Below are 17,165 nucleotides of genomic sequence, written 5' to 3'. Positions count from 1 at the left end.
ACAAAACATGCTAAAAACTGGCCTTTCCTTGTTTTTTTAAAGATTGCCAAATAAGATTTATATTTTCGGATAAGGAATATGTATTGTATATTTATTTTCAAAGAATAAAATTTTTAGATCATGAATATGGATATTTTTCATATCATTGTATACATGTTAAAATAGGAGTGATAAACTAATAATTATGATCATACTCTCTAGTCATTTCTTTTTCTCTTTCTGTCCACTCTTCCATTGACTGGTCTGCAACAGATTCAATGACATCTCCAACTTCTCTTATTCTGCTGTCAATCATGCAGTGGCTGACTGTAGGGATATTAAGAATGGAAAGAAGGCCATTTATCTGGTGTTCTCCAAGTCCAAGATCAATAGCAGCTAAAATATATTTGAAAAACATGTAAATCTTAATTATATTTTTTAACTATTTATTGTAATTTTTTTTAATTGATTTTGTTATTTGAAACAATAGTATATACTAGAGATTACAGATAAGTTTTATGAAAATCAAAGTTGATTTGGAATAGTTACGAAAAATTTTAAAGGTGACCATCTGAATTTAGTTTGTACTGAACATTTTAGCTTTTTTAACTATTCATTAAATCATTATACCTATAATACCTATAGGTTTGGCATTTTAAACAAAATACCAACAAACTTGGTAATTTGTAAGAACAGTATATAATAAGAGATAACTGATAAGTTTTATAATTATCAAAATTGGTTTGAAAAAGTTCTTGAAAATTTTAAAGGTGTCCATCTATATTTTATCAGAACTGCAACACAGTCAAAATTTTAATTGAGTGCAGTTCTATTCATGTTTAAGGTCATAGAAACATTTGTACAGAAATCTTGAGTCAATGTTATAAATAAAGTGATATTAGGGAGGGCCCTCATTGGGTTTTTGATTATGTGATTACTTGGCCGTTTTTTTAATGATTATTTGATTATTAAGCCAAATATTTCATGATTATTTGATTACCTAGGACTGTATTTTTAGTTTATGATTATTTGATTACTAAAGATAAGCAAATATTTAATGATTATGTGATTATATTGGCAAAAAAATGGTGATTATGTGATTACTAGGACCCCCCCCATGAGGGGCCTCATTAGGTCAGTATCCTGTTCATTCATTATTCATTTTTTTCTTCTATGTATTTTGTGTGATTTTGTTTCATGTACATTTAATCCATATTCCTTTATTTTCTATTAAACAAGACAGCATGCCGACAAGACTGTCACATTCATCATGTTCAAAGCTTATTACATACATATATACAGTACTTGCAACCTTAGGCGTTACTGTTTGACGTGAACTTGACTGATCGGTGAATGATCGGTGACGGATGTTTGACTGATCGATGAGTGATCGGTGATCGGTGACTCATAGAATCCATCAGATAAGTCAAATAACCTATGTGAGAGTTACCCTGACAACTGTCACCGATCGATCAGTAAATTAAATTTATGCACGGATCGGACGGATACGTATATATTTAAAATTCTTATGTAAACCGAACTCCACAGTGTTTACAATCGATGAACGCGGACCTCTACGAAGACACCTTAATTTACACGTTATAATTTGTAATAAAATTAGTTACAATACAAAAGTAACAATAGTTTAACAGAATAAGATGCTTAGAGCGTTAAATTGTTTGTGTTGATTAATATTTTCGTATTAAATATTATAAACATCAGAGACATATAATACATATATATAATTGTATTATATGACTCTGTTAACATGAACTTATTTCTACGAAAATGGTTATTGTTGACCGCCATTGGATTTTTGAATTTTTAATAGTTTCGAATAGGTTGTTTTTTCATGAAATTAAAAGAATGGCAAAGAAATGATATTAAAAGTTTGTTCCCATTGTTTAGAATTACCAAAATTAATATTCTTTTCATCAAATATTGTACTATTTTATTTGCAATCAGTTATTTTTACCATCTTGAGACAAGTCTTTTAATCAGAATTCAGATATAATGAGAATTAAAATACTTAAACTTTTATTTTTGTGGAATAAGAATGTAGTTATTGATTTATTTTGATGCATATTATTAACTGTCATATGATTTCAGTACTTTTTGTACATAATGATTGGCTGTTCTTCATAAAATAATCTTACTTTTAGAAAAAAGATATTAAATTTTTGTACGCGTTGCCTAAAATGCAAATATTTCTTCATTTTACTGAAATTTATTGACCACCATTGTATTTCTGTACTTTTTATAATTTAGAATAGTTTTTTTTCATAAAATTAAAAGAATGGCAGAGAAATCATATTAAAATTTTATTTGCATTGTTAAAAATAACCAAAATTATTCTTCTTTTTATTAAAAATGATACTATTTTTTTGAAATCAGTTATTTTTACCATCTAGAGACAAGTCTTCTAATCAGAATTGAGATAAAGTGAGAATTAAAATACTTAAATTTTTATTTTTGTGGAATAAGAATGCAGTTATTGATTTATTTTGATACAAATTATTGTACATGTTGGTTTTTTTAATCTTATAGTGGCTGTATAAATAAAAATACAATGTATTTTTTCTAGTACCTTCTTACCCAATATGAAAATATACCAAACACTTTGTTGTTTCAATTAAATCTTACACCCACAGTTTAATCAGCCCAAATCAGGTTGAATTGGTATGGGGTCTGATCAATCTAATAATGTTTTATGATCAAATACAGATTTAGCACAGACCATTTTTGACTTTCTGGGGGAGGGAGAGTGGCTATTTTTTTTTTTTTGGAAAATATCCCTACCCTAATTTTTGTCAAAATAAAATATCTGGCCCGCACTTAGATTAAAAAAAATAATCAGGCCCGCATTTTGCCAATAAAAGAAAAGAAACTTTCCACATTGAACATATATGGGGAAAAATCATCTGCATAGCGGGTGAAACAATATCCTGGTCGACATGAAAAGACTACCCCCCCCCCCCCCTAGAAAATCAAATGCCCAAACATACAAATACTTTTCTTTAAGATGGAGTTTCTCCAAATTTTCTTTCGTCCATGGATATAAAGTTTCTGATTTATAGGGGATATCGGCTGACTTCAGCTTTTTATCATTTTAGTTTCTGTATATATATGAGGGGGGATAGGACCTTTATCGGGACTCCGGGATCAGGTGTTTTTAAGCTCGGGATTTCGGGATTGACCCTTTCGGGATGTGGGAATTTTCTTTTTCGAATTTCGGGACCTCAGGATTTCATGTTTTTAAGCCCGTGATTTCGGGATTTCGTGTTTTTAAGCTCGGGATTTCGGGATCAGGACCCCTCCTACCCTCCCTCATATATACTATATAGTGAACCTTACATATTAAGTCTACCTTTTTAATTCACGTTTTCAGGAAAGGGGATCTTTTCACTATGTTTTTTCATGCAATTTTTTTTGCAATTTTTATTTCATGTGTTTCTGTGTTCATTCCTTATTTTGTTATATTTACCTAAAGCTAACTTTGTGTTTACATCCCAAATCTTGTGGTCATGTTGTTTTCCAGTTGGGATAGCGTTGATGTTCCCACACGACGATATGGTTGCTATCTGATAGTTTTACAATTGTTGGATATACTTTTGCACGTAGTCTGGCAATGGTTGTCGTGTCTTCATCTCCAATAATTGCAGTTATATTAGCACCCTTTGACCGTGACTCCTTGACCATATCGACAACCATATCGGGTTCCATGGCTTTAGCACTTCCTGTAAAATTCTTATTACATTTATGAACTCTAGGAATATTACCTGATGTCTCTGCTCTCTGGCAACTTCGACAGGCTTTAGATCTCCACTTGTAGTTGATTACTTTTCCTGTTTTCGAACCAATCATGGAGAAGTGTCCTGTTTGAAATGAATATTAAATAAATATGATTATTCAAGAAAACTTATTAACAAACTCTATCCATTTAAACTCATTTTTGCAAGTGTTGTAACTGTTGTAAAGTATGTTCATTATGAATTAATAATTCTAATATGATTTGCATATCCACAAATACTTGAATGTGATTGGTCCGTTAGTTTCTATTCAAGGTTTACACTTCGATAAACCATGTTGCCGAAACTACTCACGTTGCCTATTGAAACATAACGTTGACGTGTATTCATTACCGAGCTAACACATCAATAACCTCTAGAAAAAAATGAGTTTAATCCTATAATAAATCCAATGATGTATCCTCCAACAAAAAAAAGATCAAATACTTCTGTCACGAAAAGATGAATCCTAAGTTCATTACTCAGAACAAAAAAATTGGAAATACTTGCAAATCAAACGGAAGCTTACTCTAATGATGCTTAGCATAATGTCATAAATTTTACTTTAATCGATCAATTGAGTTATCGTACAACATAAGAAATGCTGACAGACAAGATGGAAATACAAACTGATTACTATAGGGTATCGTATACAAATTTTGGGTCCTCATTAAGCATATCATAATCAAAGAGCTGAAAGCTCTGAAGAAAAATGACGCCACTGTCTCTAATATTGGGATAGTTTTTATGCAAGTCTTGATTTTCACATACCGTAATTAGTTTAACAATGCAACATGTCTCGTAATCATATAATTGATATTCGTATATGTGTGTGTGTGTGAAGTGAAGGTGACAACTGGCTGTTTTTTTAAGACAAATGAATAGGTCAAGACTACCTGAATTGTACAAATAAATACGGTAGAAAGGCTTGTATATTTCTCACTGGTACATAGTCTGAATCCGGGTCCGTTCGCGCCCACTCATGTTCGCCCCTTTCACTTTCACACCTTACATGTTCGCACCCAATCTTAATTGGTTTTGTGTTTAATAACTCTGTAAGCAAGTGTTTTCTTATAAGTATAATTGTTGTCATTGTCTCAAAATAAAGTGAGACAGCATTTTTTTTTGTGTTGAATAAATCTTAATCATGTTTTAGATAGCGTATTGTTAAAAATTATAATAATCCTTTTTAAATAAAGTGGTATTTTGTCAACGTTTTATTTTGTGTTGAATAACTCTTAATCATGTTTTGGTTAGTGTATTGCTATAACTTTGTTTCATTGACTTCTTTCAAAATGAAGTGAGATTCTGACTATGTTTTTTTCTGTGTGTTGAATAGATTTTATCATGTTTTGGTTATAATAGTGGATTGCTATATTTTGGTTCCTATATTTTATTGTTTCGTTGTTTCAGATCAAAGGGACCAAGCTGTTAAAAACAATTATCTTTTGTGTTTTTCCTTTAAAATCTTCAATGTTTTACTCATACCAAGCTATAAATACATTCAGTATTTACACCAAAGCAATTTGAAACAACAATCATGATTTTCCAATTATTCAACTTGAATTTGAATTAAAATTGGGCGCGAATGAGTAGAGTGCAAACGGACCTTGGGTGCAAACGTGCGAGGTGCGAACGTGTAGGGTGCGAAAGTGTATTGGGCGCGAACAGACCCGATACCACATAGTCTGAACCCCCTTCTCCCACAAAATATTAAGTAAATAATCTTTTTGTTACTGTTATCAAAGGTCTAATGAAACTCAGGTAATTTCAAACATTTGTCAAAGAATTCTAGTCAAACCGGCACCTGGTTAAATTGGCACCTGGACAAATCAGCACCTGGTTAAATCGACACCTGATATAGTCAATTCGTCACCCATGTTAAATATAAATTTTAACAGTATTTTAAGCAAAAAGAGTAAAAATAAGTAAGGGGTTGCCAGAATTTTTTTCAGTATTTAAGCAAAAAGAGTTAAATACTAACTTTCACATTTTTGGGTGTTCATGTTCATTTTGTATATATTTATTTTTCTCAACTTAATGACTTTTTTGGTGTATTTTTAATGATATATATGAGTAGTCAAAATAATTATTACGTCTGACAAGGCTTTTTTAATTTTATTCTGGGACACCTTTTTATGACCGCAAGGCTATGTTAATTTTTTTCTGGGACGCCTTCTTACGAACTTCGTAGGAAGACATCACAGAAAAAAATAAAATAGCCTTGCCAGATGTCATGATTATTTGGACTAATACATGAGATATTGGATATTTTTATGCATTATTTAAACCAGTTGAGCATTTTACAGGATTGTTTGTTTAATGCTTTTTAAACTTTACTGAAAAAAAAAAACACCTTAAATTTGCTTATTATTTGGCATGAAAGTTTGATTTATTGAAAGGGACTCATAGTTTTTCATTTTATTTTAATAATTGTCTAATTGTTAAAACAACAGCTTGGGTAAGGGCTTCGTTGTTGACCTTTATACACAACAACATAATTTCACTTTGGTTTCGTTGTTTACCTAAATACACAACAACATATTCACTATGTACTTGGTAACAGTTATTAATTAATTGAATCGAAAATATTATAACAAATATTATTGGATGCCGAATTGACGTCAAATAGGTGCCGATTTGACTAGATGCCAATTTAACCAGGTGCCGACTTGACTTGTACGTTTCAATTCCTCTGCGATCGTTTGCGGTATTTTCTTGAGAAAAACCTATTTTCCATCATCAAAGAGAAGAAGAAACTGCTTGAAAATGATTCTGGAACGCTTCATGATTGTTAAAATAATTAAATTCACTCAAAAAACAATTTTAAAACTTGCGATGTTTAAACAGGAAGTTTCAAAAGCACGTGTAAAAGAAGAAACTAACCGGTGAGAGTGGAAATCCGTACATAACAGATATCACTATAGTACGACTTTGAAAGCAAAACAGTTCAATCCTTTTGTAAAACAGTCTTTAATATACCTATCACATTAATGTTTGAAGGGTCTTAAGCTTATTCAAACCATAAAAGTCGGTATGAAACACCAAAACGGAATGAACAATAACCGATTACGTTTTGTAGTTTACAAATTCTAAACTGGTTCCCGTCAAACTACAACACTTTGTTCGAGTGTAGTGGAATACAAGCAGAAACCAGTTAGTTTGTAAACTGGTTCCTGGCTGATTACTACACAATGACCTCTCATGCATAATGATAACACAAGCAAATTCCAGTTTGTATAGAAAATAGTAAATACGAAACCAAGCGCGGTAGGCAGAGAAATGTAATGAAGTTCAGGTCGCCAGTAATGGAACAATGACTGCGTCATTTTCCAAAAACTGCATGTTTTGTATTATACATTGTGTGCATGTATACATTTGTATTTATTTATTTTATAAATGTCAGATTAATCATTAGTCCAAATCAGGATAAAAGGGTTTACCTGTCAGGCTGTCATAATATCTGCCAATGCCTCTTCTTTGCCATGCAGCATCAACCGAGACTGTAACATTGTCATTGCCATCAGATCTGAAGGGAAATAATTATACAAACTATAAAATAAAATATTTTAACACAAACTATATAGCTTAACAAGATTGTGATTAAATATATTTAACACAGCATATAAGATTTCTGACACAGAATGAATGTGTTGAGCACTATTATTAATGCCTTTTAATAAAAGGAATACACATTCATTTACATAGCTATATTAAAATGACAGAACATTTAAAATTTATAATGATCAAGAATTATCTGTCTTTATAAAAAAGAAGATATGGTATGATTGCCAATGAGACAACTATCCACAAAAGACCAAAATGACACAAACATTAACAAATATAGGTCACTGTACAGCCTTCAACAATGAGCAAAGCCCATACTGCAGTCAGCTATAAAAGGCCCCGATAAGACACTGTAAAACAATTCAAACGAGAAAACTTTGCATGTTTTAAGTAAGTGTATGGAAACAAAACAAAATAACTACATCTATATAAAGTTAGTTCAATTATCTCCCTTTAAATACGTCAGACCAAGAACATCTTCCTGTAGGAAGCAAGTTAACTCGTACCAACTAAAACTCGTACCATGTTAACTCGTACCAAAAAAAGTTAACTCGTACCAACTTAAAGTCGTACCACTGGGAAGTCGTACCATTAAAAATATTTTAAAAAATACGAATGTTTTGTGGTGTTTTTTCTTTCTAAAATTAATAAAAAAAAAAGTTGAATTACTGTAATTTTATACTAGATTTTAATGAAAACTTGGACAAAAATACGTTTTTTTTAAATTAAGATACTAATATAAATTGTTAATTACCTTAATACCCTGCTAATTAATATATGATATTCCTTTGATTGTGTGATTATTGGTTGATTATTAACTAATCAACTTGTTTTCAGGTTTTCAGATTTCAGATTTCAGGTCTCATTTACTTTCCTGTCTCATTTACTTTCCTGTGAAGGTGTCACTACTCTTTTTCAAAGCAATGCATATCTCACAAATTAAATGAACATGACATAACTTAAAATCTTAAAAGAAGTCATATTTTGAAAACGATCGTGACTGGCTATTTTGCCCTTACCTCGTTCGTTTATCATTACAACTAAAACAACTTTCACTGGCTATGCAACCCTTGCTCGGTCGGTAATCATAGCTTGTGCAAAATATTATATATTAAAAATTTAATACTTTTAACATGTTGTTCATAAACAATTTACAACCTTTAAAACACACTAAATTAATTCTTTCAGTGAATAAAATACCTTCGAGAAACAAAAGAAAAGTACCCAAATCTATTCAATGTAACTGATTTGGAATGATTAAAAATTAAATCCAATGGTTATCAGTATAAGTTTAAAAAAGAATGATTCAAGGGAGACAACAAATCAAATCTGCCAAGGTATGTCTATATCTAATACACATGGAACATTAGCTACAGATTGGTCATTTTACTTTCAAATTATATACATTTTACAGACTTAAGAGGTATTGAGAAAAATAACAGTATATATTCATAATTAAACACCAATCAAATGCATTTAAATAAGTTGGTACAAGTTAGCAGTGGTACGAGTTTACATTGGTGTAAAGTTTCAGTAATATTGCTACAATCATTTAGGAGGAGTACTAGTTGTGCTTACATGTACAAGACCTACAATGTATATTGTGATATTTAAACTAAGTAATTGCAATCATCTCCCTTGATAAAAATTCTGAAAAGAAATATCCTCTTTCATGCACATCCTCAGGTGGTGACAACAACTGTGTGAAGTTTCATCATTATTGATTGAACCGTTTAGAAGTAATTGTGCTTACAAGATTTGTTGCCATTTATTGCTATATAAAACTAAATAAATTAAATTATCTCCCTTGAAATAATTCTAACCAAAAATATTTTCCTTCATGAACAGCCTCAGGTTGTGTACGTACTATAACCGTGTCAAGTTTCATTAATATTGGTCCATCCGTAATGGAGGAGTTGGCCTTATGAGAAATATGGGAAGACAAAAATCAGATAATTTGAAATACAGTGTGTGTGTGTTTGGGGAGGAGTAAAATATAAATTATCCTGCAATGACGCCTTTTTGCGACCTTATTAAGCTGACCGTGTGAGGGCTTCACAGCCAGTCAAGGTGGTTAATCACCCCCATCATCATCACCTAATAAAATTTATAGTGTTATTACATGAAGTTGTATCAGCTAGGTCATTCTGGTACATTATAATGTTAAGGAATGAAATGGAATGTAGATGTATTTGTGCTTGCTACAAAACATGCTAAAAACTGGCCTTTCCTTGTTTTTTTAAAGATTGCCAAATAAGATTTATATTTTCGGAAAAGGAATATGTATTGTATATTTATTTTCAAAGAATAAAATTTTTAGATCATGAATATGGATATTTTTCATATCATTGTATACATGTTAAAATAGGAGTGATAAACTAATAATTATGATCATACTCTCTAGTCATTTCTTTTTCTCTTTCTGTCCACTCTTCCATTGACTGGTCTGCAACAGATTCAATGACATCTCCAACTTCTCTTATTCTGCTGTCAATCATGCAGTGGCTGACTGTAGGGATATTAAGAATGGAAAGAAGGCCATTTATCTGGTGTTCTCCAAGTCCAAGATCAATAGCAGCTAAAATATATTTGAAAAACATGTAAATCTTAATTATATTTTTTAACTATTTATTGTAATTTTTTTTAATTGATTTTGTTATTTGAAACAATAGTATATACTAGAGATTACAGATAAGTTTTATGAAAATCAAAGTTGATTTGGAATAGTTACGAAAAATTTTAAAGGTGACCATCTGAATTTAGTTTGTACTGAACATTTTAGCTTTTTTAACTATTCATTAAATCATTATACCTATAATACCTATAGGTTTGGCATTTTAAACAAAATACCAACAAACTTGGTAATTTGTAAGAACAGTATATAATAAGAGATAACTGATAAGTTTTATAATTATCAAAATTGGTTTGAAAAAGTTCTTGAAAATTTTAAAGGTGTCCATCTATATTTTATCAGAACTGCAACACAGTCAAAATTTTAATTGAGTGCAGTTCTATTCATGTTTATGCCCGCGTCACACTGTCCCGATTTTTATATACGATGGACACCCGAATGCGAAAATTGTAAGTTCGTACGAAGTTGGTCCCGATCTCGTAAAAATACCAAAAAGTGACCGAAGCAAGTACGATGAATAACGAAGTCTATACGATGGTGCCGAAATTATATACGATAGCAAAAAATGGACATACGAAGGTTAACCGAAGACAGGTATTTAAGCTTCATATCTCAGCCGAAGCCTACACGATGGATCACGAAGGCTACACGATGGATTACGATGATGGCGTGATGGCAATACGATGTCTAAAAGACGTCGTGTACAGTTTACGATGCATTTAAATTATATGCCGAAGGCATCACGCGTTTTAAATTGTTTGATCAATAATGAATATATATTATATTGTACATTTAATTTCTGGTTTAATCATAAGACGGAAGACCGTGGGCTTGAAAGGTAAAACTTGACTCTGAGTCTCTGCATGGCGGGAAATCGATCTTTTTGTCTAATTATTATAAAACTTAGTTTATTATCCCCTCGCCTACTACATGTGAGTTGCGTGTAGATAAAATTGTTATGGACACTCTAGAACCAAAATGCTCAAAACTTGGTATGGTGTTACTCGTTAAGAATATCTTAAGCGCTATTGACTTTAAAGTTCAAAGGTCAAGGTCACAGTGGCAGTTGTAATACAAGGCAATATCACCCTTGTGGACACTCTAAAACCAATATGCTTCAAAAGATTTTAACCACATTTGGTATATTGTTCCTCCTTGTAATGATCTGACATTTTTTACGTTCTTGAAATAGCATAATACACAGGAAATTGGTTGCTATTTTTTTTACCTGCTGGTTCTAAAGACAATATTAAAGGTATTTCCAGTTACTGAATGTTTTGGTTGATTTCTAAAAAAATAGTTTATGTATCAAATATGCATATTCAATTTACCATTTTCTGCATGTGTCATATACAAATATAGTGTCCATATTTGTCCCCAATATGTTACATAAGAGGGGATGCCACGCTCGGCATTGCCTTGTTTGAACTGTAATATGTGTGCACTAGTCTGAATAATCACCCATAATTATGCCCTTGTTTACTGATCTATCTTAAAGGTAAGGTCATGGGTTCGTTGCATGATCCCTTTTATTCAAAAAGAGCTCTTTCCAGGAGAATATCATAATACTATAGACAAAAGGAAGGATGTGGGGAAAGCAACAAATGCGGCAAAATATGACATATAGAAAACAAAATGGTTATGGAGTAAACATTCGTGTGACAACAACTCAGACGATACATAAAAAATCAGAATAATGAAGAAAAAGTTGATTTCCCTATATACATGTACCTGCAGTGTTGGTGTACGAGGCGCGTTTATGATTTTCATTATGTTACTTGATATGAAAAATTGACAAAAAATAATATTTTACTTGTAAAAGTAAATCCTGAGCCTGTAATAGCTGCTCTTCTTGTTCCATTTGAATTAATAGAAAAACGCTGTCGCCTTTTTTGTTCTCATAGAATCATATGATATGAGCTCCATGTTTTGTGAACGTCTTTCTTAACTGTCGTATTAGACTGACCAGTGCATATCGCGCATGGCACTTTAAATGTATTTTAGCGCGAAAATTAACTTACATTTAGCTGGATTTATTGCCGTCGTAGTTCCATCTTGTCGCCTTCGTACTTTTATTCGATGGCAACACGACGGGATTACGAGGTCTTCACGAAGTCGTGTTGCCATCGTAAGACCTTCGGGTAGCTTCGTGATTCATTCGTGTAGACATCGTAATGTCAAAACCGCCCGATGGAAACGATGGAAACACGAATGCAATATGATGTTCAAAGATGCATTCCCGATGACATTACGATGGTGAGGATGGTGATACGAACTCAATACGAAATCTCAACATCGGACGCACCTTCGGGGATTTTTTAACATGTTTAAAATTTTAGAACCCTGCCCGAAGTTGTCCCCGAATGCTAGAAAAAGTGGCCGATGGTTCTACGATGGTTAAAGATGGCACTACGAATAGCCCGATCTGGATACGATCAGTCCCGATTTTGAAAATTTCCATAATCGTGTTGCCATCGGCTTAAAAATCGGGACAGTGTGACGCGGGCATTAAGGTCATAGAAACATTTGTACAGAAATCTTGAGTCAATGTTATAAATAAAGTGATATTAGGGAGGGCCCTCATTGGGTTTTTGATTATGTGATTACTTGGCCGTTTTTTTAATGATTATTTGATTATTAAGCCAAATATTTCATGATTATTTGATTACCTAGGACTGTATTTTTAGTTTATGATTATTTGATTACTAAAGATAAGCAAATATTTAATGATTATGTGATTATATTGGGAAAAAAATGGTGATTATGTGATTACTAGGACCCCCCCCCCCCCATGAGGGGCCTCATTAGGTCAGTATCCTGTTCATTCATTATTAATTTTTTTCTTCTATGTATTTTGTATGATTTTGTCTCATGTACATTTAATCCATATTCCTTTATTTTCTATTAAACAAGACAGCATGCCGACAAGACTGTCACATTCATCATGTTCAAAGCTTATTACATACATATATACAGTACTTGCAACCTTAGGCGTTACTGTTTGACGTGAACTTGACTGATCGGTGAATGATCGGTGACGGATGTTTGACTGATCGATGAGTGATCGGTGATCGGTGACTCATAGAATCCATCAGATAAGTCAAATAACCTATGTGAGAGTTACCCTGACAACTGTCACCGATCGATCAGTAAATTAAATTTATGCACGGATCGGACGGATACGTATATATTTAAAATTCTTATGTAAACCGAACTCCACAGTGTTTACAATCGATGAACGCGGACCTCTACGAAGACACCTTAATTTACACGTTATAATTTGTAATAAAATTAGTTACAATACAAAAGTAACAATAGTTTAACAGAATAAGATGCTTAGAGCGTTAAATTGTTTGTGTTGATTAATATTTTCGTATTAAATATTATAAACATCAGAGACATATAATACATATATATAATTGTATTATATGACTCTGTTAACATGAACTTATTTCTACGAAAATGGTTATTGTTGACCGCCATTGGATTTTTGAATTTTTAATAGTTTCGAATAGGTTGTTTTTTCATGAAATTAAAAGAATGGCAAAGAAATGATATTAAAAGTTTGTTCCCATTGTTTAGAATTACCAAAATTAATATTCTTTTCATCAAATATTGTACTATTTTATTTGCAATCAGTTATTTTTACCATCTTGAGACAAGTCTTTTAATCAGAATTCAGATATAATGAGAATTAAAATACTTAAACTTTTCTTTTTGTGGAATAAGAATGTAGTTATTGATTTATTTTGATGCATATTATTAACTGTCATATGATTTCAGTACTTTTTGTACATAATGATTGGCTGTTCTTCATAAAATAATCTTACTTTTAGAAAAAAGATATTAAATTTTTGTACGCGTTGCCTAAAATGCAAATATTTCTTCATTTTACTGAAATTTATTGACCACCATTGTATTTCTGTACTTTTTATAATTTAGAATAGTTTTTTTTCATAAAATTAAAAGAATGGCAGAGAAATCATATTAAAATTTTATTTGCATTGTTAAAAATAACCAAAATTATTCTTCTTTTTATTAAAAATGATACTATTTTTTTGAAATCAGTTATTTTTACCATCTAGAGACAAGTCTTCTAATCAGAATTGAGATAAAGTGAGAATTAAAATACTTAAATTTTTATTTTTGTGGAATAAGAATGCAGTTATTGATTTATTTTGATACAAATTATTGTACATGTTGGTTTTTTTAATCTTATAGTGGCTGTATAAATAAAAATACAATGTATTTTTTCTAGTACCTTCTTACCCAATATGAAAATATACCAAACACTTTGTTGTTTCAATTAAATCTTACACCCACAGTTTAATCAGCCCAAATCAGGTTGAATTGGTATGGGGTCTGATCAATCTAATAATGTTTTATGATCAAATACAGATTTAGCACAGACCATTTTTGACTTTCTGGGGGAGGGAGAGTGGCTATTTTTTTTTTTTTGGAAAATATCCCTACCCTAATTTTTGTCAAAATAAAATATCTGGCCCGCACTTAGATTAAAAAAAATAATCAGGCCCGCATTTTGCCAATAAAAGAAAAGAAACTTTCCACATTGAACATATATGGGGAAAAATCATCTGCATAGCGGGTGAAACAATATCCTGGTCGACATGAAAAGACTACCCCCCCCTAGAAAATCAAATGCCCAAACATACAAATACTTTTCTTTAAGATGGAGTTTCTCCAAATTTTCTTTCGTCCATGGATATAAAGTTTCTGATTTATAGGGGATATCGGCTGACTTCAGCTTTTTATCATTTTAGTTTCTGTATATATATGAGGGGGGATAGGACCTTTATCGGGACTCCGGGATCAGGTGTTTTTAAGCTCGGGATTTCGGGATTGACCCTTTCGGGATGTGGGAATTTTCTTTTTCGAATTTCGGGACCTCAGGATTTCATGTTTTTAAGCCCGTGATTTAGGGATTTCGTGTTTTTAAGCTCGGGATTTCGGGATCAGGACCCCTCCTACCCTCCCTCATATATACTATATAGTGAACCTTACATATTAAGTCTACCTTTTTAATTCACGTTTTCAGGAAAGGGGATCTTTTCACTATGTTTTTTCATGCAATTTTTTTTGCAATTTTTATTTCATGTGTTTCTGTGTTCATTCCTTATTTTGTTATATTTACCTAAAGCTAACTTTGTGTTTACATCCCAAATCTTGTGGTCATGTTGTTTTCCAGTTGGGATAGCGTTGATGTTCCCACACGACTTATTTGTGCACAACACTTTCAACACTGAACCCAAGCCATATGTCTTAATATCAATAATGTTATGAAGAGACAGTGGTAGACCACAGTGTTTACATTGTTGTAGGTGGTCAGCAATAACACCAAGTTCCACTACTCTACGACCAATGCGCCAGTCATCTGTTGGGGTCAAGTTATTTCCGTCATTGTCTAAAACTTCTTCATGAACAATATTTGAAATATCTGGGACTATATTTTTACTTGTTACATCATATGAGTGATCTGCATGAAGTGACTTTAAAGCTAGATCCTGATCCTCTTCAAAATACCGTTTTCGTTGACCCTCTCGAATGGACACGAGTTTTCTTACTTGTTTCGATGTTCTAAAGCCATTATTGCGAAGTTTTCCCATGATAAATAATATTTAAAAATTTCAAAGACTAAATAACTTGATTTACTTTTTAGTTATAATTGGCTTCGAAATAACTATCAGTTACTACACTTACTCTTATTTCGGTACTGTAGGTTTATTGTTTTTGTGCCTTGTACCGATTTTTTTAGTTAAGCGAACTGTACAGTTTTTTTTTATCATGTTGTGCTGCTACACCATTGTCCCAGATTAGGGAGAAGGTTGAGGCTCACATGATTAACCAACCGTACTCTGTATATGCCTGTCTGACGTAAGGAGCCTGTAATGCAATTTTGTTTCATAGATCTCATTCTGTCATTTGTTTTTCGTTAATAAATAATTCAGTAGTTACAAATAGGCTGTTTGTTTTCTCGTTTTAAATCTCACATTTTTTTGTATCGGTTCTTTTTATAGCCGACTATGCGGTATAGGTTTTCTTCATTGTTAAATGCCATACGTTGGACTATAACATTATTGCTTATGCCCACTTTGGTGGATAGTTGTCTCATTGGCCATAATAACACATCTACATTGTAAAAATAAACAACAAAAAAACAAAACAAAAAACCCCAGTTGGAATACCATCTAATGCATTCGGCAATTAAAGTTCGACGAGCTCCCATGGCTGCTTTACTTAATGCGAACTTGGACCAACCTCATCATTTGCCATGGAAGAGCATCAAATTGTGAAAAGTAAGAGTCATTGAAGTTTTATTGGCTGTACTATATTTTTGAAAACTTTATTTTCATCTGGATTAACGTTGAAAGTCATTATTTCCAATATAAAAACTCCTGTAAGGGAGCTACCATTTGATTTTTATGGGGGGGGGGGGGGCTAGGATGAAAAATTTTGTCCTGCATTTTTTTTTTTTTAGTTGTAAACTCTGTCCTGCCTTTTTATTTTCACTCTATCGGTCCTGCCTTTTTTTTTTTTAGTTTATCCTGACTTTTTTTACCTAAATTGTCATCCTGACTTTTTTTTTTTTGCAAGTGTTCCTCCTGCCTTTTTTTTTGCTCAAAATTCCTGTCCTGCCTATTTTTTTCAAATTTCATCCTACCCCCCCCATAAAAATCAAATGGTAGCTCCCTAAGATGTACGCATGGTTAAAACATTGCAATTTTGGCTTCAGATGACTGATATTTTATGGTCAAGTTTACAGATAGAAATATACAATAAAATACAGAAAAGGGTCGCCGATGCCTTCAAGAATACCTTAAAAATAAAGGATTTGTGACGGTTTTTGACAACGAATTGTCCTCTTCAAAATACCGTTTCGTTGACCCTCTCGAATGGACACAAGTTTTCTTACTTGTTTCGATGTTCTAAAAGCCATTATTGCGAAGTTTTCCCATGATAAATAATATTTAAAAATTTCAAAGACTAAATAACTTGATTTACTTTTAAGTTATAATTGGCTTCGAAATAACTATCAGTTACTACACTTACTTCTTATTTCGGTACTTTAGGTGTATTGTTTTGTGCCTTGTACCGATTTTTTTAGTTGAGCGAACTGTACAGTTTTTTTTTATCATGTTGTGCTGCTACACCATTGTCCCAGATTAGGGAGAAGGTTGAGG

General features: G+C 32.1%; 1 protein-coding gene across 1 annotated transcript; it reads right to left on the bottom strand.

Moving 5' to 3' along the window:
- Window positions 1-7,138: 7,138 nt before the first annotated feature.
- LOC143042212 (uncharacterized) lies at window positions 7,139-15,615 on the bottom strand. Its single transcript, XM_076214481.1, has 3 exons — window positions 15,119-15,615; window positions 9,732-9,912; window positions 7,139-7,296 (listed from the first exon to the last, which is right to left on the bottom strand). Exons 1-3 carry the CDS (start codon window positions 15,588-15,590, stop codon window positions 7,182-7,184), a joined length of 768 nt encoding a protein of 255 aa, XP_076070596.1. The 5' UTR covers window positions 15,591-15,615; the 3' UTR covers window positions 7,139-7,181.
- Between the last annotated feature and the right edge of the window lie 1,550 nt (window positions 15,616-17,165).

Source organism: Mytilus galloprovincialis, chromosome 8 (genome assembly GCF_965363235.1).
Source record: "Mytilus galloprovincialis chromosome 8, xbMytGall1.hap1.1, whole genome shotgun sequence".
NCBI lineage: Eukaryota > Metazoa > Mollusca > Bivalvia > Mytilida > Mytilidae > Mytilus > Mytilus galloprovincialis.
This window is presented reverse-complemented; position numbering and strand designations above follow the sequence as displayed.